At 34.6% G+C, this 27321-nt stretch overlaps 2 protein-coding genes across 2 annotated transcripts; one reads left to right on the forward strand and one right to left on the reverse strand.

Annotated features, from left to right (window-relative positions):
- The first annotated feature begins 12160 nt into the window (after window positions 1–12160).
- LOC140861580 (uncharacterized) lies at window positions 12161–12529 on the forward strand. The gene has a single exon (XM_073264603.1). The coding sequence runs from the start codon at window positions 12161–12163 to the stop codon at window positions 12527–12529; it is 369 nt and encodes a 122-aa protein (XP_073120704.1).
- A 9130-nt stretch (window positions 12530–21659) lies between these two features.
- Window positions 21660–24063, reverse strand: LOC140861581 (uncharacterized). The gene is made up of 6 exons (XM_073264604.1): window positions 24018–24063; window positions 23818–23882; window positions 23387–23768; window positions 22670–23290; window positions 22172–22351; window positions 21660–21940 (listed from the first exon to the last, which is right to left on the reverse strand). Exons 1-6 carry the CDS (start codon window positions 24061–24063, stop codon window positions 21660–21662), a joined length of 1575 nt encoding a protein of 524 aa, XP_073120705.1.
- Window positions 24064–27321: the final 3258 nt, after the last annotated feature.

Consider the following 27321-nt stretch of genomic DNA (forward strand, 5'->3'; position numbering starts at 1 on the left):
CATTAAAAGCACGTCGCAAATAGTATTATTTACAGTGCACCCATATATGTGTGTTGCTAATGTTATATAACTTATACAAACGACGGCGTACAAAAAAAAAAAACGCTGTTAATGTTATATATATAGATGATATTTAAGTGATTGATTTGATTGTAATTTTTTTATTTACACTAATCTTTCTACCCGATATATAAATAGAGGTGTTTCGTTCATATATTACAAACTCATCTTTCTCTATTGTATTTCTCTTGTCTTTTATTTTTTCATCTTTCTCCACTAAATTTATAACACGTTATCAGCACGAGTGCTCTAGCTTCAAGATATGACTCATAAATAATTTTCTTTTGTAGTCTTTGTGTGAATGTTCTCGATAAAGCACAATATGTAACTTTCATATTGATTCTCTCAAAATAGCACAGATATTATCTTATGTCAATACTTTCAGTATTATATTAATGCTCCAGTAATAGCACAATATTTAAATTTAATATTGATGCTCTCAAAGTAGAAGTAGCACAAATGTTATGTTTATATTGATGCTCCTGAAGAAGCATAAATTTTAATTTTATGTTGATGTTCTTGAAGTAACACAACATATTTGTATATTGGTAATCTCGATACATCTATGGATACAATATAAATTATATCTAAAAATTTTCAATATTCCTGAAAAATATTATCCAAGATCTTAAATTTATCAATATTCCCGAAGAATATTGACTAAATAAAATTTAGAAACACATTTAATTATATACACTTTTATGTTTGCGTGTTATGTTGGGATATTAATTTTTTTAAATGCATTTATTTGTTTATATCCTCAATATTAATAATTATTATGCTTATGTGAAGATTTATTTTTTTATTTTATAAACTTTTGAGTTTCCTAACCTTTTCATAACTTTTTAGGAAAGATAATATATATGATTCCATGATTGTGATAATATACTTAATTTATTTGTTAACATAATTATTTATTAATGTTTGTACTTAATTTATTTGAGAACCTTATTAATGTTAATTTGTACGTATTCAACATTGTCTACGTATTCAACATTGTTTAATAAATAAATAAATATACATACATATATATATAGATATATATATATTCACTTGTTATTATTTTTAAATTTGGTTTCCTTTTTTCTTTTAACAGTTGCATCGACAAACATTACCAAACTTGAATTTGAAGCACTTGACATAAGTGGAAAAAACTATTTGTCATGGATTTTGGATGTTGAGGTTCACCTTGTTTCTAAGGATCTCGGAGATATAATAAAATAAGGAAATAATGAATCTCCGCAGGATCTTGTAAAATCACTTATTTTCCTTCGCCACTATCTCGATGATGGATTGAAAGCTGATATCTCACTGTGAAAAACCTACACGAATTTTGGAAAAATCTTAAAGAAAAGTTTGACCATCAGATGAGTGTAGTTCTCCCAAGAGCCCGTTATGAGTGGATCCACCTTCGCTTGCAAGATTTCAAATATGTAAGCAAATATAACTCTGTATTATTCAAGATTTGTTCCAAGCTCAAACTTTGTGGAAAAAATATTTCTGATCAAGATCTACTTGAAAAAAACATTCTCTACTTTTCATGCTTCAAATGTACTCCTGCAGCAGCAATATCGTGAGAATGGATTTAATAAATACTCCGATCTTATTTCTTGTCTACTAGTTGCTGAACATAACAACAAACTACTAATGAAAAATCATCAATTACGCCCAACTGACTCTAACCATTTCCTGAAGCAAATGAAACATCATTTCTTGAAGTGAATGCCAACTCAACTCAAAATCCTCATAATAAAAGAGGACGTGGGCGTGGGAGTTGGCATGGTCTCAAAGAAAAAATTATCACCAACATGATGGAAAAAGACAGAAAACAATCCACCAGCAGTGGAAACCGAATAATGAAGAAGAAAAAGGGAGAAACATGAAAGAGTATGAAGTTAAGTGCTTCAAATGTGGAACGGAGGGGCATTGGTCCCGTACCTGTCGTACGGCAAAGCATCTTGTGGATCTCTACCAAAATTCGATCAAAGGAAAGGGAAAAATAGAGACAAATTTTGCCCTATTGACATAACTCACTTGGATGTCTCTGATTTCTTCGCACAACCAGACGAGAATATTTATCATTTAATTGGGGGTGGTGTGCTAAAAAAATAGAGTGATAAAATTTTGTCTTTAGTGTTTTCGTGTCTCTAAGATCAGTACTTTTGGTTATCTATGTCTTTTCTAAAATATCCGAATTTGTCTTTTGGCTTTAGTTTTTCGTAGTCATTTTTATTTTCAGTTGTAATAGTGGTTACTAATTTGAGAATTTTATTTAATATAATTTTCTTTTTATGAATATTGGAATTGTAACTTAAATTATGCATTTCTTTTTAGATTAAATTTAATGGGAGAATATCAAGACATATGTCTAGCTAATAGTGGTACAATACACATCATCCTTCAAAGTAAAAGATTTTTTTGGAATTACAATTAGCTGAAAATAATGTTATAACTATATCGGGTGCATCAAAAATTATTGAAGGTCATGGAAAGACAAAAATCATTCTGCCAAATAATATAAACCTATATATTGAAAATGCATTCAATGCTAGCAAATCCAGTAGAAATTTGCTTATCTTTAAAGATATTCATAGAAATGGATATCATATTGAAATATTGAATGCAAACAATATTGAATACCTTATATTAATCCATGATATGTGGCCAAAAGCAAATAAAAGAAAGATTATGTGCACTCTATTCTGGGATGTTTTGTACAATAATAAAGACAATTGAGGTAAATTCAGTCACAAACAAGAAGTTTGTTGACAAGAAAAGCTTCATATTTTGGCACGACCAACTTGGTCGTCCTAGGAATTCAATGATGCGAAGAATAATAAATAATTCTCGTGGACATTCCTTAAAGAACCAAATGATTCTTTTAAATGATGAATATTCATGTGTGGGTAAATTAATTATAAGGTCTTCCCCAACAAATGTTGATATTGAAATTCCAACATTCTTGGAAAGAATTCATGGGGATATTTGTGAGCTTATACACCCATCATGTGGACCATTTCGATACTTTATGGTATTGATTGATGCATCAACTAAGTGGTCACATGTTAGTTTGCTTGCAACTCGAAATATAGCTTTTGCAAGGCTACTTGGGCAAATTATTAAATTACGATCTCAATTCCCTGACCACTCAATTAAGGCAATTCGCCTTGATAATGCTGCTGAATTCAAATCACAAGCATTTGATGAATTTTGTATGTCAATCGGGACTTCAGTCGAGCATTCAGTTTTCCATGTTCATACACAAAATGGTCTTGCAAAATCATTTATTAATCAATTGCAATTAGTTGCAAGACCGCTACTCATGAAAACAAAACTACCATTTTCAGCCTGAGGTCATGCTATCATACACGCTGCATCACTGATTCGTGTAAGACCAACTATGTAAGACCCGAGATTATTTAATTTTAATTCGAGAATATTTAATTTGAGAATTTTTGGAGTTTAGATTTAAATTCTCATATTCTTAAATTATTTAGGATTAAAATTGACTTAAAAAGATTGACCGAGAACTGATTTGCAAATATGAAGATTTCTAGGGGCTAGAATGCAATTTCCTTACCTTGGTGGATTACACATGGCTTGGGAATATGTATTCACGTGTAAATATATGTAATTGCATCAGATTTTCAGATTATTCAGCAGCATCAATCGAGAACCTCATCTTCTTCTTGTAATTTGATCTTCAAACTTTGATTTCTCAAGATCCGCCCATCCGATTTCAAAACCGGGCATAGTTACGCGATCCTTGTTGCAAGAGCTTCGAAGTAACATAAATTTTCTTATGTTTCAGCTGGTTTCGAAATTGTGATGTTGGTAAATCAGAATTTGAGTATGTTTATGTGTTCTTGAGGTTATATGAATTGTATATTCGAAGTCGGATCGAAGAACGAGTATCGTATGAATTTATTATGAATTTTTAAAAGCTTGTTCGAAACCTATGCCTACTTATTTTGCTGGTTTTTGATGATATTCATCTGGTATGAAGTGTATATGTGATGTATATGATTGATAGATTTGATAGAGTTGAGGTTACCAATTTTATACCGTTACGCATTCGGTTCAAGATTTGCTAAAATTTGAATCTATATGATTGAACTTTGATTGAAGTGAGTGGAGTTCTGATGTCCTTAGATATATTTGTTGTGTTTTCAGATTTAAAACAGGGGACGTCAACTCGAGCACCTCGAATTCGAAACCGGTAGAAGAAAGAACAAGGTTTGTGACTTCTAGCCTTGAGGATTGAGAAGAGATTGAGCAGATTTTGATAGATAGTGTATTGTGCAGATTGTGCAAGAGTTGAAGAGCCTTTGAAACCAAGAAAAAAAGTTATAAGACAACATATTTTGTTGGGGATTGAACACTAAAGATTGACTTACTTGGGTACCCCTTTGAAACCACATACTTACTTGTGATTTTCTTGTGTTGTTAGAGAATTTATTGCTTGCTTGAACTAGCTTGCTTATAGTTGATTTTGATTCTAATGCTACTAGACTTTTTTGCAATCATATTGAGCAAACTCTTTATTGATATTTTGATGGCTGAGTTTCCAAGATAAGATAGGATTTTTGGACTTATATTGAGGAGCCTAGGTGATTGACTTATCCCTATTGCAAGAATCTCGATATAGTGGGTCGAAGTCTGGGAATAAGAACTCAACGCCACCTCGAATGGGAGTGTTTTTGGGAGACTTGTTGTGTTCTTCTTCCCCGGGATCCCAAAAGAACCGATACCGAATTTGGAAACCAATTTTGAATTCATGCAATGCCTTAGTTTTGATAGTAGAGTTGCTATTGCGTGATTAAAGTTGACATGAATTCTTGTTGTTGTTTACAACATGTTTTGCTTTAATCAAATGCATGATTATGTTGTTTTATACTGGGATTAAATTCTCACCGGAGTTATCCGGCTATTATTATGTTTTGTGTGTGTGCATGACAATATGTGGGGTGGGAACGAGTTAGAGGCAACCGTGAAAGAACAAGACCGATTATGCTTTATGATTATTTGCCCAATAAAAATCGATATTAGCATCCAAGGTCCCCACAAAATAATTACCACCAATATTCATCGTTGCAACTTGAATATGGTCGAGAACCTGAATTTTCTCACATTAGAGTATTTGGTTATGCGGTACAAGTACCTATCCCACCTACAAAACGAACCGAAATGGGTTCCCAATTAAGATTTGGAATTTATGGATATGAGTCACCGTCTATCATTAGATATTTGGAACCCTTAACAGACGACTTGTTTACTGCAAGATTTGCAGATTACCATTTTGATGAAACAAATTTTCCAACACTGGGTGAAGCAAAATTGTATCCTCAAGAACAACCAAAAATATTTTGGAATGAGAAAACATTATCTCATTATCATCCCAGAAACAATCAGTGTGAGCAAGAAGTTGAAAGAATCATTCACTTGCAAAGAATTGCAAATCAATTTCCCGATACTTTTGTTAATACAAAAAATGTAACAAAGTCACACATACAAGTAGAGAATACCCCAGTGAAGATCGATGTCCCTGCAGGACCATATAATATTTTACCCGCAAATGAATCTAAAAAACTCTAGAAGCATGGCCGACCGATTGGTTCGAAGGATACAGTACCTAGAAAAAGAAAGGTACAAGAAAAACAAGAATTGAGAACTCCAGAAGAAGAAACCTTACATCATACAACAAGAGAAACAAATGAAACAGATGTGGATAACTTGATTCATAAAGAACCACAACCACATGAAAATATCGAGACTTCAAAAAATTATTCGATATCTCGTAAAATATGGGATCGAAGAAATATGAACATCGATAATGTTTTCATACTTAACGTGGATCTACATATTATGCAAGGTATTGATGATCCCGAACCCCAATCCGTTAAAGATTGTCAACATAGAAATGACTGGCCAAAATGGAAGAAAGCTATACAAGATGAATTAGATTCTCTAGAAAAACGTAAAGTGTTTGGACCCATAGTTCAAACACCTAAAAATGTAATCCATGTAGGATACAAATGGGTGTTTGTACGAAAAGAAATGAAAATGGCAAAATTGTAAGATACAAAACCAGACTTGTAGCCCAAGGTTTCTCTCAAAGACCTGGAATCGACTATGAGGAAACATACTCACCTGTGATGGATACCAACACTTTTCGATTCTTGATTAGTTTGGTTGTATCAGAAAATTTGAATATGCGACTTATGGATGTGGTCACTGCATATTTATATGGTTCACTTGATAGAGACATATACATGAAAATCCCTGAAAGATTTTAACCATCAGAAGCAAGTGATACAACTCCCAAGACCATGTTCTCAATTAAATTGCAAAAATAATTAAATGGATTAAAAAAATCCGGGCGCATGTGGTACAATCACCTTAGTAAGTATTTACTACAAGAAGGTCACACAAATAATGCTATTTGCCCATGAGTTTCTACAAAAAAGACAGATGATAGTTTTGCAATTGTGGTTGTATTGCCTAAAAATCCAGAAATCCACTCACGAGTATTAAAGGAATTTTGAATGAATTCTAAATGCTTTTATTTTATTTATTAATGATTTAAAAATCTATGTTTAATTAAATGAATTTATGTGCTATATTGATGATTCAAAAGTTATATTTAAAAGATTTCGTGTCATGTATATTTAATGAGATTTTATATTGCAAAGTTGAGTTTTTTTAGATGTTAAAAATATATGTTTAAATTATGTGTTAAGTGAATTAATATCAGGTAATTTTCCTGATGTTTATTGATTGCAAATTAGTTTTATTGTTTTCACGTCTGGGATTAATTCTAGACCAAAGGAAACGAGGCTAGCCTACGAACAAGGTTTAAGAAAGTGTTTTTATGTTTATTTTAATTTTAAAGTTGGGTGCAATTTTTAATCTAAAGCATGTTTAAATATAAATTTAAGTTGAGGAGAGGAGAGGAGAGGAGAGGAAAAAGTTTAAAATCTGTGTTTGCAACTGATGGGCCGAATTTTAAGCCCATTAATTACAAACTAAGTGGACGTTTAGACTTTTTTCTCAAACCCTTCTCATTCATACCGCCTACTCACACGTTCACCCTCTTCCTCTTCACGTTTGAAAATCTGCACCCAAAAGACTAGGTTGAGTTCTTCATGGTTCGGGGCTAGATCGCTCCCAAAGTATTTTCAAGGTAAACCCTATGCGATATATTGTTCATGTATGCATGTTTTCTTGAAAATTCATTAGTATGTTTTTTAATTGTGATACATGAAACATTCCTGATGTTTTCGGTTCAAGTTTATTGAGATTTAAATGATTTGAAGTCAAGAAATCAGAATTTTAGTTTAAAAGTTGAAGGAGGATTTTTTTTTTCAAACCTTTGAATGGTTGGGTTGTTTTTGTTTCGAACCTTTTGAAGTTTTATTTGTGTTGGATGGTATTTGTGAGGGAAAAATGTTCCAAAATGTTTTAGAATTGAAAAAGGATCGAAAAATTACGAAAAAAGGCGGAGTCACGCCCTACGCGCGTTGCAGGACGTCGCGGCAGCGTGGGGGGGCCCTTTTGTGGCACCCCCGTGTACCAGGTTTGAATTTCCAACCCCCTTTTTTTTTTTTATGTTTTTGGGTCCTAAAAATCATGTTTATGATATTTTAATGTATTTTAATTATTTTTAAGAATGTTTATTAAAAAGTTTTGAGTTTTCGATGTCCGGGACGGACGGAATGCCTCACGTAGATCGGTTAAGTTATGTATTGCATGTTTATGTGATACTCTCATGAAAGCTAATTTATCATGAAATTTTTTGAAGTATTTTAATCATGTTAATATCACGAGAAGTTTTAAGAGCATGATTTTACGAAGTTACGAGATGTGTGACGATGACATGATACGTTATGATATGTTAAGATGAATGATACGATACATGAAAAATATTTTGATGATTTATGTGTTTTGTGGTGATTACAAGGGGTATGCACTTCGGGATGAGCTCTGGAACAGCTATCCAAACATGGCTCACAGGATGGTTACACGGGGTATGCACTTCGAAATGAGCTCCGGAGCGGCTATCCAAATAATGAAAGTTAAGAGCGTAATGCCATATTCTTGTTGTACAACGGAAAACTATGAATGATTCATTATGATGGTTACCATAATACACATACTTCATCACCCCAAATGTTTTACATTATGGTTACATCAAGATGGTTCATGTTAAGTTCTGCATGAAAGTTTATGTTAATGCTTTTCTCATTTCAAGTTTTAGAAAAAAAATCCTTTTTATGCATTATTCTTGCTGAGTCTTTAGACTCACTATATTTGGATGGTGCAGGTAATGAAGATATCGATGCCTTCATCGATGACTTTGTTGGTGGACATGAAGAGGAGCCGGGGGTCGGTCCAGCGGACGATGTATGAGTGTGAGGCTTACGTGTGAGAGTGGATCAAACAAAATTTTATGTTGATGAAGGGAAAACAAGTTTGATTTTTATTTGATGGCAATGTTTGACAAAGTTTTTATGAATTTTTATTTCATTATTTTGTTGCACTTTTAAATTATTTTATTTTATGAAAAGGATATTACTTCCGCAAATTTTTCTTATGCAATGTTTTTAAGTATGAATGTTCGAGTAACGTTCTAAGAGAAATTTTGGGACGTTACAGCTTGGAATCAGAGCAGTTCGCTCTGGAATTTATCGCACGCATGCATACTCGCCACGACCTTATGCTTCGTCTTCATGCCTGTAAGTTTAAAGTTTTTATTGATAAAGTTGCAAGATAGTATGTTAAAGTCATGATTATTTATGTTTTACTAATAAAGTTATGTGTTTTGAATCTATGACTACGTATTTTATGTAACCGTGAGTTGGTGATGTGGACAATTTTTTGGGTTTGTGATTGCAAGGTGTAACGGGTCTATCTAGAAAACTTTTAGGATGTCAAAGGATAGAAAATTAAAGGTAAATTTTGATGAGAGATATTAGTTTATGTAATAGCATTATAATTGTTGCTTGATGTGAGAGTAGGATTCCTTGCAAAAAAAAATTAATCGAAATTGGTATCATTTTTCTGCTTGGATGAATTTAAAATGTTACTTTATGGAGACTAGTTATTTTTTTTTAAATGAAGTCAATATGTGTCAAAATATATTAGTTGGTTTCAAAGGTATCATACTAGTATTGATTTATTTATTAAGATTTTTTCTTTGACAAAGAAGTCATGATTATCTTTGAGATAACACCTGTACCATAAGATTATAGTAGGGAGATTTATTATTTTAGTCGTGTGTGATTTACGTATTTGGCGTATGAATTGGTGATAGGTATATTTTGTGTTAACTTTTGAATCTTTGAAGATAAGAATAATTGTAGAGTTAGTTTGATTAAGACTGGGATAATATTTGATAAGATTTAAGGATTCACATGGTTATTGTTACTAAGTTAAGTTTGTATTAGGCTTGATGTTCAAGTTGTTACGTATAAATAAATAGATTTGGGAACTTGAAAGCCTGACTCTTAAATGTTGTGATGACTTAAGGATGAAGGTGTAAATTTTTATATGCTTGTGTAACTAGTCAAGTAAAGCATAACATAATTGTTATATTTTTTTTGGGTTTCGATGTTGAGTATAATATAAGCTTTAGCTATGACCTAAGAGTTAGAGATATGTATTTTTGGAGTAAATTTTTTATGTAAGAATATTCCAGAAGCGTATGATTGATTATTGAGTTGCTATTGAAGATTAATGTAAGAATGCATATAATGGCTATGATTTTGTGAGTGTGGGAATTTATATCTTTAAAAAGATCTTGTATTAAGCTTGGTAGTGGGAAATAAATTCATGTGGAACACCCCTAGAATTTTAGTGCTACATCTTATAAGAATGTGAACGCCCGACGAATTGTTGAAATCCATTAATAAACTTTGGTTTTAGAATTTGGGTGTTTGGTTCTACACACATATTGGTATTTGAGACACTTGGGAAATAGTCACGATTCAATGTGATGATTTGATATTAAGAATGTTATCAAGATACTTTCGTTTTACGTTGGGATTAATTATATATATGTATTTGGATTACGCTCTTTAAAGATTCTTGGGTTGTATAAATTTAAATTGCGAGGATTTGATATAGATGTGTTTCCACCAAGATTTTTGTGATGTATGAACATAAAGGTACTAGTTGTATTTCGACTTTACATGAGACCAATATGTGTTACTTACGAGCGGATTATTTTGTTTATTAGGTAAATGATTTAGTAGTTCGATTTTGTGGAATCTAGGTCCCGTGGACTATGAGTAGAGTCAGTGAGCAATGATATGGAATTGCCTAATGGATGTTACATGTATATGTTAATTAGAGACTAAGATATGTGAATTAGTTTTATTATTTGAGGAATTTTGTTATTAGAATATTTCACTCCTTCCAAAAGCAGAGTCTTAAGTGTCGTAAGTCTAAACTAATCACGGAATTAGAAAGTAAATATTTTAAGCATATCTTTGATGCTAGAAGAAATTTAAATCATACGTGGAGTTGACACTGAAATTACTTGTTGGGTTTTATGGATTAATAGCACTCAAGATCTAAGACTTTCAATTGTTTGATATTGGGAGGTGTAGTTGTAATTGGATTGTTGAATCCTGACTTTTGGTGATTACAAAATAATATATCATTGTTATAGTATGGCCGTCATTTATATGTAAAAACTGGAAAAACTCCTATCGGAAGATGTCAATCGATATAAACATGTCAACCGACTGGAAGATATCAACTGGCTTACAGATATCAGCCGAACACTTGGATATCAACGGATTCTCAGATATCAACCGACTCTCTGCCGACTTAAAGATATCAGCTGATCCTCAAACTTCAACCGATATTAGATATATGTTATCAGAATGAATGTCAACCGGAATACAAGTCTCAAAGATATATACTGAATTCATAAAGACACAAATGCTTAGTAATGGATCCTTGACAAGACAACTTAAATGCGAAAGGACAAAGCATTTAAAGAGTCATCTGACAATGCTCGAAATGCCATTAATATCATTTATTATGAAGACATATTGAATAAAAATTCAATAAACCTCAAGTACAGATATTTTGAAGACGAACAGACTTCACTCGACAAAAAGAGAAATATTGTCTGATGTATATCTGTCTGAAAAGATGTTTCTTACCGTTGACACAAAGGAATAGAGACGTTGAAGATCGAGATATAATTACTCGAGCTATATGAAGCAGAAGCAAGAGACGCTATCGCATTATCAGAAACAGACGAGAACTCAATACTGCTCCAACAACTTACTGCTCATTCAACCCTTCGCTCAAATAGAATCACATCTGATCTTCTAAGAGATCCTTCCAAGGGTTACTCAAATCCAAGCTGTTGTTTTAAGAACACTAACTACATTCCAAGGATTTGAGATTCTAAGCTTTTAGAAGCTTAGCCATTCATCATAATATAACGAAGAAGTTTGATAAGAACTTAGGAATCTTATCAGTGTAAATCTAGGAGTTCCAATTTAGGCAGTGATAAGTCCTAATTTGGATCGGGTGTATTACAATACGTTGTAATAACCAAAGTCTTATAGTGTATCCTTCCCATGAAAAAGAAGGGGTGACGTAGAATATTGAGCTCCGAACATCCATAAACAACTTTTTGCATATTTACATTACTGCATCACATCATATTTTCACTATTTTCACCTAGTTTAGTGAGAGTTGTTTTCCGCACTAATTCTTAGTAGTTCTTATTCATATAGGAAGTTGAGAAAAATCTAGTTAAGAAGACTAACATCTTCTTAGATTCATAACAATATATTGTAAAAGTTTTAGAGTGTGTATTCACCCCGCTCTACACACACAACTGATCCCCAACAAGTGGCATCAAAGAGGGTTCTTTCTCAGCTGCTGATATTTACTCATCATGACTTTTCTAAACAAATTTTCTATGTTTTCTAAAGAAGATTATGATGATTGTAAAATACGTATGCAGACACATCTTTCTGCACAAGATGATGATATGTGGTACGTCATCACTGATGGCCCAATGAAGATTATCAAAGTCAACACATCTATAGCCATTTCATGAGGTGAAACACAGATGGTTGAAAAACCCAGAGCAGAATGGAGCGACGAGGATAAGAAGAAATCAAACCTTTACAATGTAGCCAAGGATATTCTGTACAAGACCTTGGACAAGAATATGTTCATCAAAATCAAGACCTGTTCTACTGCCAAAGAAATCTGGGAAAAACTTACTCAACTGTGCGAGGGAAATGACCAAACCAAAGAGAACAAACTCACAGTATCCATTCAGAAGTTTGTTAATGCCAAGATGAAGCCAGGAGAAACCATGGCTGAGTTTGATGAAAGATTCAGTAACATTATTTGTGAACTTATCTATCTTGGTAAAATTTATACTAATCGTGAAATTTCTTTGAAGGTCATGCGTGCATTGCCCAGAGAATGAGATGTTAAGACTATATCAATGAGGGAATCAAAAGACCTAAGCAAACTAGAGCTTCATGATTTGTTCGCTGATCTCAAAGCCTAAGAGTTTGAGCTTGGAATTAGGACAGAAGAGGAACCATCTTTTTTTAATCCCCCTAAAGCTCTAACATCAACCGTTGGACCTCAACCAATGGAGGATGTATCTGCAAAAAATACAGTCGAGCAAATGAGCAACGGAGCAATGTCTCTCTTCATTAAGAAATTTGGTAAGTTCATGCGTAAAAATAAAACAAAATTTAATAAACCTTATCACAAACAAGACCATATAGACGATGGTCCCTCGTGCTTTAACTATGGCAAGAAAGGACACTTCATTGTAGATTGCACCAAGCCCAAGAATGACGAAAAGAAACAGCATTATGAGAAGAAAAAAGGAAAAGAAGGAAGAAGAACTTTCAAAAAGGAGAAAGAACAAAGAGTGCTAGTTGCTAATGAAGGAAAAAGAAAGTAGGCAGAAACTGAGTCTGAGTCATCTGATTTAGACAGATCGTCTGAAGAAAGTGAGGAGGAGCAATTCCAGTGCCTAATGGACAACTCTCAAATAAGAGATGATGATACTAAGGTATTTGATTTTAACTCATCTAAATTTACACGTGAGGACCTTGTTCAAGCACTTAATGACATGGTCAATGAGTATCAGAAGCTCTCTGTATCATTCGAGGAAGTGAAAGCAAAAAAAGCAAGTTTCATTGATAAGTCAAGAGAATCTAGTTGTTCGCAGCGAAAGGATCTTGATAGTCTAAAGACTAAGCTAAACCTGCTAGCAGCTGAGAATGATGACATGAGACGGGTATTCCAAGCTACTCTATATGAAAATAAAAAATTGGTTAAAACAATCAATTCTTGGAATAATGCTTCTACCTTACTAAGTAAGATACATGAGAATAAAAAACAAGCAGGTGACAGAAATGGCTTGGGTTATGGTTCAAATGATTGCAATCTTACTAAGGAAGATACTCAATCGTATTATGGTAAGGACAATCCTAATGTAATAAGATTTGTCAGATCCAGTCCCAAGATCATTGAAAAACATCCGGTACGCTATGAAAATAAGTCTAAGCATAGAGGGCTGGGATATGTAGAACATCAAAATCCAGGGAAAGGAGAAACATGGGTCAGACCTAGACTGAATGAACAAAGAAAGGGAAACCGATCTGAGTTTAAACAGTCAAAGTTTGAACAAAGTCAATCCAAGTACGGGAATTATCGGGTGACACAGAACCAGTTCTTCAACTTTAAGCCTGTTCAAAAGCCATATAGACTAAATAAAAAGGATCTAAAGTTCAAACAACACACAGTAGTATCCAGACCACACACAAGCACATAAAAAACCCTCTGACCGATTCACTTTCTAGATGCTCGCACCGAAAAACCCATCAGGGTAATCCAAGTGTGGGTTCCTAAAAGACTAATTCAGTTCGGACCCAAATAAGATAAGGGTACCATAGTCATATTTTCATTTTTCAAGAACTATCAGTAAAATCAGTCGAGAGAAATAAATTAGTAGAGAAAACAACCTGGTATCTCGACAGTGGATGCTCCAGGCACATGATTGGAAATAGATATTTAATTACTGATGTCACACATTACAAAGGACCGACAATAATTTTTGGTGATAACTCAAAAGGTAAAACCCTGGGTAAGGGTAAGATTATCCATGGTAACATTATTATCAGTGATGTGTTGTTAGTTGACAACTTATGTTACAATCTAATCAGTATCAGTCATCTATGTGATAATGGACACACTGTTGAATTTCACAAACACACATGCACAATTAAATCTAGTAAAGGTGAAATCATGCTAATCGGACTAAGAGAACAAAATACATATAGAATAAATTGGGAATGCGATCAACCTTCTTCATCTAAATGTTTTATTGCTCAAAATTATAAGCATTGGTTGTGGCATAAGCGTTTGAATCATCTAAAATTTAAGTTCATTAAACATCTGAGTAAACATAAACTGGTTCTTGGTTTGACCAAAGGAGATTTCCAAAAAGAATAAAGTTTGTTCAGCTTGTCAACAAGGCAAACAAGTGAGAGCTAATTTTAAAAAAAAAGGGTGTATGTCTTCTTCCAAATTCTTAGACCTATTGCACATGGATCTATTCGGTCTTATACTGGTCAGAAGCTTAGGGGGAATGAGATATACTTTAGTCATTGTGGACAATTACTCTCGATTTACTTGAGTAATCTTTTTGTCATCTAAAGATCAAACAGTTGATCAAGATTTTAAAATGTTTGCAAAATGAGAAACTTACTGGGATAGATCGGATCAGAAGCGAAGAGGCACTGAGTTTTTAAATAAAATCCTCGGATCCTATCTAGATGATCAGGGAATCAAGCATGAGTTATCAGCTGCATGGACCCCACAACAAAATGGCATTGCTGAGCGAATAAATCGTACTCTTAAGGAAGCAGCCAGAACTATGATTGCTGATTCAAATGTATCTCAAAAACTTTGGGCAGAAGTAATTAACACAACATGTTATACTCAAAACATATCTATGATTAACAAAAGACATAACAAGAAACCATATGAGATCTGGAATGACAAAAAACATGATATTTAATATTTTAAGATATTCGATTGCAAATGCTTTATTCATATCAATGGTAAACATAATTTAACAGCTTTCCATGCCAAGACACACGAGGGCATATTTATTGGTTACTCTTCAGTCATTAGATCTTATCGGGTATTCAACAATAGGTCACTGACAGTAGAGGAAATCATTCATGTTATTTTTGATGAGTCTACTGTTTGTGCAGATCAATCTCAAGTAAATGTTAAAGATCTATCAGACAGATTGGAAGCAACTAATCTTAACGATGAAAGTGATAGCAATGAGATTCCCATCAAGAAAATTGCACCCTTACCCCTCGATTATTCAACCAATCAACAATGAAGACCGAAACGATCAAAACCTTGAAGAACCAATGGGTGAAGAGGAAATCAAAATACCTGACAACACAGTCAGAATAGATAATGATGCACCAGGAAATCAGGACACAAATTCCCTAGGACCTTGTCTCCGGTGGAACAAATATCATCCACCTGGGCTGGTCATCGGTAATCCTATTTGTGGGGACCTCGGGTGATAATTTAATTTTATAGGGAGATTATTAACGATAAATATTAAATTTTAATATTAGTCTGCTTCATAATAATAATAAAAATAATACATGACATTTTGCGACGCAAAACCTTACATTTGGCGATGCAAACACACGTCGCTAAAAGAATAATTTTTTTTTTTACATGGGCAGACCACACACACGGACCTAGGTCCGGACCATGCATGGACCAAGGAACGGGGTCCGTGCATCTTCTGGACAGGGGTCCGTGCCCAAGGCTGGAAATAAAAATGAAGAAGTTGCGGAACAGTGGGCTACACGGACCTTGGCACATGGAATGCACGGGGTCCGTGCCCTTCATTTTGTGTACAAAAACAAAGTCAGTAGGGTACACGGACCCTTACCCAAAGTCTGCACGGGGTCCGTGCCCTGCTACAAAAATTCAGAATTTAAACATTTCAAGTTTAACAGCAAAGTATGCAACTCTTGTTCAAATATCAAACCTCATATACATGCATTTAAACTCTGTTCTAGTCATCTGAAATACATGCAATCATAAACATAAATGAATATTCTACAAGTTTAACATATACAAAGTTTCTTGTTCTTGTTCTTGTGCTAACATGTTTAACAAGTCATAATACATGTCCACTTGCTTAAACCTGAGTCCTCACATGCTAAGACTCTATTCCGAGATATCCACGTTGAGTCTGACCAGCTCCTACCCCACCTATTTCCATGCACATATTGTGAGACCTCGATTCTAAACATCTGATCTCAGAAAAAACAATTACAAGCAAACAAGATCCAAGATTTAACAAGTAAGGAATTTTTTTTTTTTGAATAGTGCAGCGGGGGTGCACTGTCCTATAGCGCGGGTGCGCTCTGGCCAAACCACCACACTGGCGGTTTGGGCGCGGGTGCACCCTGGGCGAACCAACTATCTAGAGGTTTTGGCGAGGGTGCGCACTCTGGCCTCTCAAGACAAAAATAAATATTTAAAACCCGCAATGGTTCCATCTCGATACCTCGATCAAAAACTACAATAACAAGGAGTTTGAATAACATCAAACGAGTCGAAAACAACATGATTCGCTAATTTCCAAAGTTCGACGCAATCAAAACAAGTTCAAGATTCAACATGTACGATAATATAAGTTCTTAGTTCAACATCAAAACCCAATATAAATAATACAAGGTAGTTCTAGGGTACATACAATCACAAAATAGTAGAACATGCATCATTCTAGCTTATTCAATACAAAACATAACGAGTTCGAATACAATTTAAGTTCGATTACATAATCAACTTTTACAACAACAAGGCCTCACTCTATCAACTCGACCACCTAGAAATGCGATCTCTGACTCGGTCCTGCCCCACCTGTCACCAAGCATACATACAAAGACAAGACAACAGCCGGATAATCCGGTGAGAATAATATTCCCAGTAAAAGAGACTAGCATGCAATATCAGATAAGCATCTCAAAATGAAATACATCAACTTCCAGATATTCAAATATCAACCATGCAATTACAAGAGAAATCAAAATGAAATGAATGTCTTAAAATCCGGGATTATCAAGTCTGGATAATCAAAAGAATTGTTGCTCTGCTTTTGGGATCCCAAGGATGAGATCACGTAAACAACTCACCGAATCTCCCGATCGAGGTGGTGCAGCGTATCTCCATCCTCTAGATTTTGGTGCGACTATAAAGAGTATGTTGACACTAGGAGAACCTCTACGCCTAGGCCACTCGCTTAAAAGCCCCCAAAACGTCTAACATAAAAGGGCCATTCTGCCCGCTGAAATCAAGGATTTTGGCTAAAGATGAATGCAATGCAAATCATAACTCATTCAATAAATTCAAGTAATTCAATTAACATGCAAGTATGTGATTTATTCAGAACACTCGAATCAAGTAGGATTCGAGTTACTCGTTCCATTCCAGTCTAAGTCGTCTTATACCTCTTCTCAAGAAGTCGATGCTCCAAACCTGGAAACAACAACAATAATATACTCATTCAATGACTCCCTCGAATCTTCTTCAAACGATAAGAAATCGATACTATACCGGTTAATCTTCAGAACGATTCAAATCTGAAATCTCTCAACTCAAAGGCCTTCAATCAAATCTGTAGAAGAAGTCACAAAGATCAATATCGACCTTCAACTAAAATTCAAACTCGGTTTGATCCAATCAAACGAAACGATAAAAAAAATTCAAACTGACGGCATAACGACTCTATTCTGATCAAACCGGAAATGCAGACAACATAATATCAATCCAATAAACTCAAATAAACCAACATTCAACCATAACATTCTGATTTCAACAAATCTCAAAATCCAAATTCTCGAAAATCATCTAAAAATTCATAACAATTCCGAACGATGCTCTATTTCAAAACCGACAGAGAATAAACGATCAGAACTCTGTCAAGAACAACATAACCAAAACTCAATCGATTCCAACAACATCTGAAAAAAATAAAGTATCTGATCGAAGAAAAACTTACAATAGAACGAAGCTCTCACAGCCGTGATCGCTAATCTGCCTTCAGAAATAATTTCTAATGGACGGATCGAGCGGAAACCTAAATCCCAAAGCTTGAAGAAACGTTTCCCAAGCTTCCATGGAGAGAAAACGTGATGGAGGGGATGAAGGAAGGCTAAGGAGACTTAGTCAAATGAATTCCAAGACCAAATAATATAACAAATCCAATTTTTGTGTTTTAGTCCCTCAAATTTCCAAAAATTGCAAAATAGACCCTGATCAAAATCAAGTCGGTTCTTGAACTCTGTAATCTCTGATTATCTCAAATAAGGGCAATTAAGATAAAATCGGGGCATTACACACATACAAAATACAACAATAGCCGGATAACTCCGATGAGAATAAAATCCCAGTATAAATAACAAAACATGCAATATAATAAACATGAATGCAATGCATGTTTCAAAATAAGGCTATCAAGTCTGATATCAATCGAATATTGGTTCTTGGTATCCCGGGGAATAAAATTCTTAAACTAATCACCAACTCACCCAATCGAGGTGACGTCAAGTATTTTATATCCCTTGACTTTGGTGCAACTATAGTGAGTCATAGCTTTGAAATTAAATCTACATTCCGTGCCACTCAACTACAGCTCTCCAAACGTCATATACACTCTAGGCCAATCAACCCTCTGTGTTTGTAAAGGTAGAGTTCAATATGAATGCAACACAATCTGTATGCATTAAATACTGTAAAACAACTTGAACTCATAACCAAATAATCAACAACAATAACAATCATCCAAAATCACATAAAAACATCTAAGAAAACAAGTATGTGATTTCAAAGGGAATACTCGAAAATCATATGTATTTCGAGTGTTCTTTCCCATCTGGATTAGCTATCATTTATACCTTTCAATGTCGAGTCTAAAAGTACTTCAAATCTAAAAAGAGTATTGGTAACACTTAGTCGTGTCGCGCCGAAATTACCCGACTCAACTCAGATAAATAAATATGCAGTAGTGAGAGTAGGGATCGTTCCCACGAGGAAGGTGAAATTTATCATGTTCTAAAAATTACTAAAATAAATAAAATGGGTTTTGAGATTTGAAAATTAACTACTAAAAATTTAAAAAATTAAAAATAAAATCTTATCACTAACATGCAAGAATTAAATTAATGGGAAATCAAAAGATTAACAAGCATTGGTATCGGTCGACTACACCCTTGAAATTATTCATTCGATCATCGATTATCTAAAAATAATTAATCTTGATTGAATATTCACCATTGAAAAATTAATTCCTGTTTCACCTTAATCTTAGTTAACTAGACACAAGCATTCTAAATTAACCCTTACCAATAAATTAACTCAATACAAGCGATTAAGTTTAAATTCAAGGCAGCGTGCAAACTAATGAAACTGATGAATCTAGACAACACATATACAAGCAGATGTATTTAGCCTAGTCAATTGTTGTTCTTAAAATTTAATAAACTCACAAGCGGAAATTATTAATCGCAGTTGCTTCACAAATCAGATGATTCAAACAATTACGAATTTGAATTCTAATTTAGCAGTAGATTTTATAATAAAATCCTAAGATGACCAATCCTAAAATCTCATATAAAAGCATAACAATCGATTCCAAACAACTCTCGATACTCAAATAAAATTAAACAATGAAAATCAAAATCTCCCAAGTAAATAAATTCAAGAGTTCGTCTTCCTCAACCATGTTCTAAAACTTAGCCACAAAGTTTCATGAATTCTACAGAAAATTTCATGAAATAAAATTAAATCTAAGAAAAGAGGAGAAAACCTAGCCGCCAAGAGAGTTCTTATGCGTTCCAGCCGTCCAAAATATATCCCCTAATGATTATAAAATTAGAAATATATATTTTTATTAAGGCTAGATTCCTTCAAAAAAAAATTCCTAATTTAAAGATTTATTCCCAAACAGCCCGTCTCGCTCGATTCGCAAAGTTTGATGGATCGAGCGAGAATTTCTCTGCCTCGATCTGTCCACTTTTCTTCATACGGCCGCTTGATCGGTTGAAGTCTGTGGATCGAGCGGCCCAAACTCTGCTTCGATTTTCTCGCACACAGATCACAGCAACAAAGATGGTTCCCTTCTTGCGCAAACACACATCAACTCAGCGCTGCATGCGCGGCTTCCATGCGCTAACGCGCAACAAACTTCCTCAACAGTGCTCCAAGCTTGCGCATATCACAAGCGCGATTGCACTCTTCCCTTTTCTGCAGCATTTCAGTCTTCCTTCTTCATTATGCATAGGCGCTGCAACATCTTTTCTTCTTCCTTTCTTAAGCATGCAACAATGCATCAACAATTCTCCAAGGCGTAGCTGCTCCACCATTCTATTTATCTACTTTTCTACTCTGTTCTTATATTAATTCAAAGATAATGATTAGGAACTATACAATAGATTTAATCAATGAAAATTCTCCTAATCACACGAATTAACATAAATAAATATAGGAAAATATCATCACATCAAACTACTCCTACTTAATCCTTGCTCGCCCTCGAGCAACACAAAAAAATAAGTTTGAGCTCATAATCTATAACAAAAATAACCACGATTTACACATTTGTGCCTCAGGAATAAACTCAATGCATGATCTAGAAAGACGCTAAAATGCTAACAATGGAACAAGTTCAATATCCAAAAATTTCAACTAGAGATATAGCCCTGAACGTGTGTGTTTATGGTCATTAGCAAGTGTCTTGCACACTCCACATATCCATACAATGCAAAACCCCACAATAGTTCAAGTTGCACACCAACAAATCAAATTAAACCATTGAGAAGTTTTCTAGTCTTTTCACTTGTCCGAGTAATTGCACCCAGTTATCCTCAACTCCATACATTCTCATCCATATTTAGCTCTTGGAATTTGTAGGACTATAATTTCAATCCTCATTCCAATGTCTCCCCTCACCTTACTAACTCCATTCTTTTCTTTTCTTATTTTTTTTTTCGATTAAGCTCAAAAGGAAGGTTGATAGGCTAGCGAATTCCTAAGACTATCACGAGGTTCACACGGCATTCACTATGTCATATACAATTCACAAACCATGACTCATGCGTGCTAAAGAATATTCAAGAACCATATCAAAGTCTAATTTGCATTGGAGATCAAAGTGTTCCAAGGTTAGCAAATCATCTATTTTCAAAAGCATGCATGTCATCAATTAAATATCATCATGGGCTAGTGAATTTAAACAGTCAAATTCATCACAAACTCTGAGCTCTAAAAAAAAAAATTTCTAAAAAAAAAACGGCAAAATTCTCTCAATGACTGGCTAACTGGCTAAGTCCTCTCCCCCATACTTAAAATCTTACATTGTCCCCAATGTAAGAAAAAATGAAAAACAAAAATAAATAAATACTAAGAATGAAAAGAAATACTCCCCTTGGGTTGCCTCCCAAGCAGCGCCTCTGTTTACAGTCTTCGGCCCGACTGCATTTTTCAGTTCATCATGGTGGTTCATATCTAGTTCCCTTGTCCACCTTCACCCACTTGAACAGTTTTGCAGATATTTTCTGTCTATGCTTGTTCTGCTTTGATTTCTTGCTTATCCCCGTTTCTTGACCACTCCTTCCCTTTTCCTTAGGCATTCCTTTTGCTCGATCTGGAGGAAGCTTTGGCTCAATTTTAGGTGCCTGCAAATCAGAGAGAAAAAATTTAGCATTAAAATTCTCAACAGGTTTTGCCATCACTTCTTTCAAATTACCCTCATTCACATCTTTCGTGTGTTCTAGTGACAAGTGATCATTGACATCAATATGGTTAACAACCAGAAATTTTTAGGGTATCAAAAATATGAAACTTAACAATCTCCCCATCAAACTCCATAGTGAGAGTGCCATTGTTAACATCTATGATAGATTTCAAAGTTTTCAAAATGGTCTTCCTAGAAAAATCGGACTATTCAAATAATTATTTTTCATGTCAAGCACATAAAAATCAGCAGGAAAGACCAAATTACCAACTTGCACAAAAACATCCTCTAACACACCTCTAGGAAAAATAGTAGATCTATCAGCCATCTGGATAACAATTGCAGTTTCATTCAAAGGCCTAAGTTTCAAATAAGCATAAACAGAATATGGCATGACATTAATCGATGCTCCTAAATCTAACATGGTCATCTCAAGCTGAACATCTCCTATTTTACAAGGAATCGAAAACATATCTAGATCCTTGCATTTTGTGGGTCCCTTTATTAGAATTACTGCAGAGACCTATTCTCCCAATTGAAATTTCCGACACCCCTTCAGTTTGTGTTTTCTCTTCACAGTATTCAACTCTTTTAAAAATTTAGCATAGCGAGGTACTTGCTTAATAGCATCTAACAAAGAAATATTTACCTCACATCTACAAAAAATTTCATACAACCCCTTAATTCCTTCAACCTTCCTAGGCTCTTTCAATGCTAAGGGAAAAGAGGCTACAGGTTTATACTCAGAAATAAGAGGAAACTTACCTCTCGGTGCTTCTTGAATTATTTCATTCTCTTCTAGTTTGGATTCCTCCACCTCTTCCTTCTTTATCGGTGTTTGTACCACCTCTTCATGGGCCTTCAACTCCTTCCCACTCCTCAAAGTGATTGCACTTACATTTTCCTTCGGATTCACCACTATCTGTGATGGTAAACTGCTAGCATTTTGTGCCTCCAACCTGTTCACTGCGGTTTCCAACTGCCCCACTTGAGTGTTAAAGTGTTGAATAATTGCTCGAGTTTCATGTTGAAAATTCAAAGTGTTAGTTTCAAGATCCTTAACTATATTTTCTAGAAACTCACCAGGCGTTGGAATTTGAGGACGCTGTGGTGGAGGATACAGTGGCCTGTATGCTTGATTATTCAATTGATTCACTGGAGGTGCAGGCTGGTTCATTGCAGGATTTCCATATCTGAGGTTTTGATGATCCTTCCAACCTGGATTGTTTGTATTCAAGTACGGATAATAATTTCTCTGTGGTGGCCCTGGAAATCCTCCTGCTGCATTAACTTGCTCAGTAGATCCCTCTTGAAGCGTGAGACACATGTTAGTTGCATGTCCCTTTGCAGTGCAAATTCCACAAACCCTCATATTTTGTCTGTTCCCTACAGCCATTTGACGCACAAGAGACGTCAGTTCAATCAATAGTTGTTCAAGGGAAGAAACATTTACTTCTTTGCCCCGTCTGGGTGCTGAATCACTTTCGTTGGTACCAAATTGCTGAGAATTGGCAGCCATATTCTCGATCAAATTCCTTGCTTGGATTGGAGTTTTGTCCACAAAAAATCCTCCACTGGCCGCATCTAGCATATTCCTGTCATGAGACAACAAACTTTCATAGCAGTATTGGATTAAAAGATTTTCACTTATCTGGTGCTGCGGACAGCTGGCGCAAAGTTTCTTGAATCTCTCCCAATACTCATGAAGTGATTCTCCTTGGTTCTGCTTAATTCCATAGATCTCTTTTATGATATTTGCTGCTCTTGAAGCTGGAAAGTACTTCTCTAAGAAGATCCTCTTCATCTCTGTCCAAGTGGTAATGGATCCAGGAGGTAGGTAGTATAGCCAATCCTTCGCAGCATTCTTCAAAGAAAAAAAGAAAGGCCCTCAGCTGGATTTGCTCCTCTTTTACCCCATGGGGTTTCATGCTTGTGCATACTACATGGAATTCCATCAAATGCTTATGGGGATCCTCACCTGCAAGACCATGAAAAGCAAGCAACAAATGTATCAGCCCAGATTTTAATTCAAAAGTAGCATTAGCTTCTAAGGTAGGGAAAGTAATGCATAAGGGCTATTGATTCAGATCAGGAGTGCCCAGTTGTCTCAAACTCTGATTGGCGTTGTCAGCCATTGCTCCTCTAAGATCCTCAACCATGCGCTCGTCCTTTCCTTGTCTCCTACGAGCTTCTCTCCTTCGTCTATGCAACGTTCTTTCTATCTCCGGGTCGTATGGAAATTATTCTTCCGAAGAGTCACCTGAAAGCATGAACAAACACTAGAAGCACTGGGGGAAAGAATAAAAATAAAAACAAGAACACAAATAAATTAAACTCCTTCCCCAGAAACGGTGCCAAAATTTGGTAATGCTTAGTCATGTCGCGCCCAAATTACCCGACTAAAATCAGATAAATAAATATGCAGTAGTGAGAGTAAGGATCGTTCCCACGAGGAAGGTGAAATTTATCGTGTTCTAAAAATTACTAAAATAAATAAAAGGGGTTTTGAGATTTGAAAATTAACTACTAAAAATTTAAGCAATTAAAAATAAAATCTTATCAGTAACATGCAAGAATTAAATTTATGGGAAATCAAAAGATTAACGAATCTTGGTATCGGTCGACTACACCCTTGAAATTATTCATTCGATCATCGATTATCTAAAAATAATTAATCTTGATTGAATATTCACCATTGAAAAATCAATTCCTGTTTCACCTTAATCTTAGTTAACTAGACACAAGCATTCTAAATTAACCCTTACCAATAAATTAACCTAATACAAGCAATTAGATTTAAATTCAAGGCAGCATGCAAACTAGTGAAACTGATGAATCTAGACAACACATACACAAGTGGATGTATTTAGCCTAGTCAATTGTTGTTCCTACAATTTAATAAACTCACAAGCGGAAATTATTAATCGCAGTTGCTTCACAAATCAGATGATTCAAACAATTATGGATTTGAGTTGCTTCACAAATCAGATGATTCAAACAATTATGGATTTGAATTCAAATTTAGCAGTAGATTGTATAATGAAATCCTAAGATGGTCAATCCAAAAATCTCATATACAAGCATAACAATCGATTACAAACAACTCTCGATACTCAAATAAAATCAAACAATAAAAATCAAAATCTCCCAAATAAATAAATTCAAGGGTTCGTCTTCCTCAACCAAGTTCTAAAACTTAGCCACAAAGATTCATGAATTCTACAGAAAATTTCATGAAATAAAATTAAATCTAAGAAAGAGAGAGAAAACCTATCCGCCAAGAGAGTTCTTCTGCGTTCCAACCGTCCAAAAGATATCCTCTAATGATTCTACAATTCAAAATATATATTTTAATTAAGGCTAGAGTCCTTCAAAATAAAAATTCCTAATTTAAAGATTTATTCCCGAACAGCCCGTCTCGCTCGATCCATAAAGTTTGACGGATCGAGCAAGAATTTCTCTACCTCGATCTGTCCACTTTTCTTCATACGGCCGCTCGATCGGTTGAAGTCTACGGACCGAGCAGCCCAAACTCTGCTTCTATTTTCATTGCACACAGATCACAGCAACGCAGATGGTTCCCTTCTTGCGCAAAAGCTCATCAACTCAGCGCTGCATGCGCGGCTTCCATGCGCTAACGCGCAAGAAACTTCCTCAACAGCGCTCCAAGCTTGCGCAGATCACAAGCGCGATTGCGCTCTTCCCTTTTCTGCTGCACTTCAATCTTACTTCTTCATTATGCATAGGCGCAACTACATCTTTTCTTCTTCCTTTCTTAAGCATGCAACAGTGCATCAACAATTCTCCAAGGCGTAGCTGCTCCACCATTCTCTTTATCTACTTTTCTACTCTGTTCCTATATTAATTCAAAGATAATGATTAGGAACTATATAATAGATTTAATCAATGCAAATTCTCCTAATCACACGAATTAACATAAATAAATATAGGAAAATATCATCACATCAAGTATATCAATAACATGTATCAAATTCTGTTTGAAGTCGTTGCTAGTCAATCAATCAAACTAACGTCAAACCTTCTTCAACTCTTTGCCGATTCAATTCCGAACTTCCCGAATTTGAATACGTCAATGACAAGGCTGAAATGCAGTGTTTAAAGCAATGAATATCAGCCTCCAACTCAATCTCAACATATCTAGTTATCAATAGTATAGAAATTCCGAAACCAGCGGCGCAACGGCTAAAAACCGGCAACTGAAAAAATATCCGAATTAATATACCAATCCATACCAACTATAATCTTCAACATATCAAATCAATACATACACGGCCATAACAATTCAGAAACAAATATTTCTAATATAAGTTCTAAAATTCATAATAAATCTGAACTACAGTATTTTTTCGATCCGTCTGCGAATATACAATAGGTGCTAGCTTATATACGCATATATCCAAGAATAAATAAATTTCATCCTCAACATAAAAATCAAAGATGAGAGAACTCAATAAAAGATATAGAAAAACGAAGGTCTCGGAGCGATGATCGCAGATATATATTTATCTCAAATTTCTGACGGCCGGATCACAAGTTATCGGAGATTGAAAGGGCTGAAAATGGCGTCTTGAAGCTTTTGTTTTTCTTCTCCCTTTTGTTTATGATCTTCACGTGGAAATGAGAGAGAACAAGTTATTATTTAGATATATATTATCCAAATTGCAGTTTAGTCCCTGAACATTTGGCTATTTGCAATTCAGTCCCCGAAAAAGCGATTTAATTTAATTTCAATCCTAATTCCTTTAAGACTAGAAGAATTTAATTCTAAACTCTAAATATTCCAAAATTAAATATTCTCGGATTAAAATTAAATAATCCCGGGCCTTACACTATTGCTCCCTTACACACTAAAAATCAAATGATTAATGAGCTACTGCATGCAACATTCATATCTAAGCTAGAGCCCAAGAATATTGATGAAGCTTTACAAGATGCTAGCTGTGTAACGCCCCTATAATTTAATTAATTTGTAATTAAAAAATTTATTGAGTTGGTAAAATAATTATTACAACTAAATGAGTTATAAAGTGTATTTACAAAATACAGTGTCAATAAGTCAATGAGTTTTGACTATTTTTGGATATCTGGTAATATTGACATTTTGAGATAATTATTGACATATCAGAATTAAAATAATTATTTATGCCAGATAATTTAATTTTAAATAGTATGTGACCAAGTTGACTGGTCAAAGTTTTGGTTGATTGGTCAGAGCCTAAGATTGACTCAATAATTTATTGGAGTAAAATAACACAATAGTATTTAATTGGATTGAATCGGGTCATTTTAGGACCAACTTTTTATGCATAGTAAGTGGTACTCTCTTTCACACATAAAACACAAAAAACACACACTAAAACCCTAACCCCCAAATCGTCCCTCCGTCTTCGACCAGC

The sequence above is a fragment of the Henckelia pumila genome, chromosome 4, assembly GCF_033568475.1.
Source record: "Henckelia pumila isolate YLH828 chromosome 4, ASM3356847v2, whole genome shotgun sequence".
NCBI lineage: Eukaryota > Viridiplantae > Streptophyta > Magnoliopsida > Lamiales > Gesneriaceae > Henckelia > Henckelia pumila.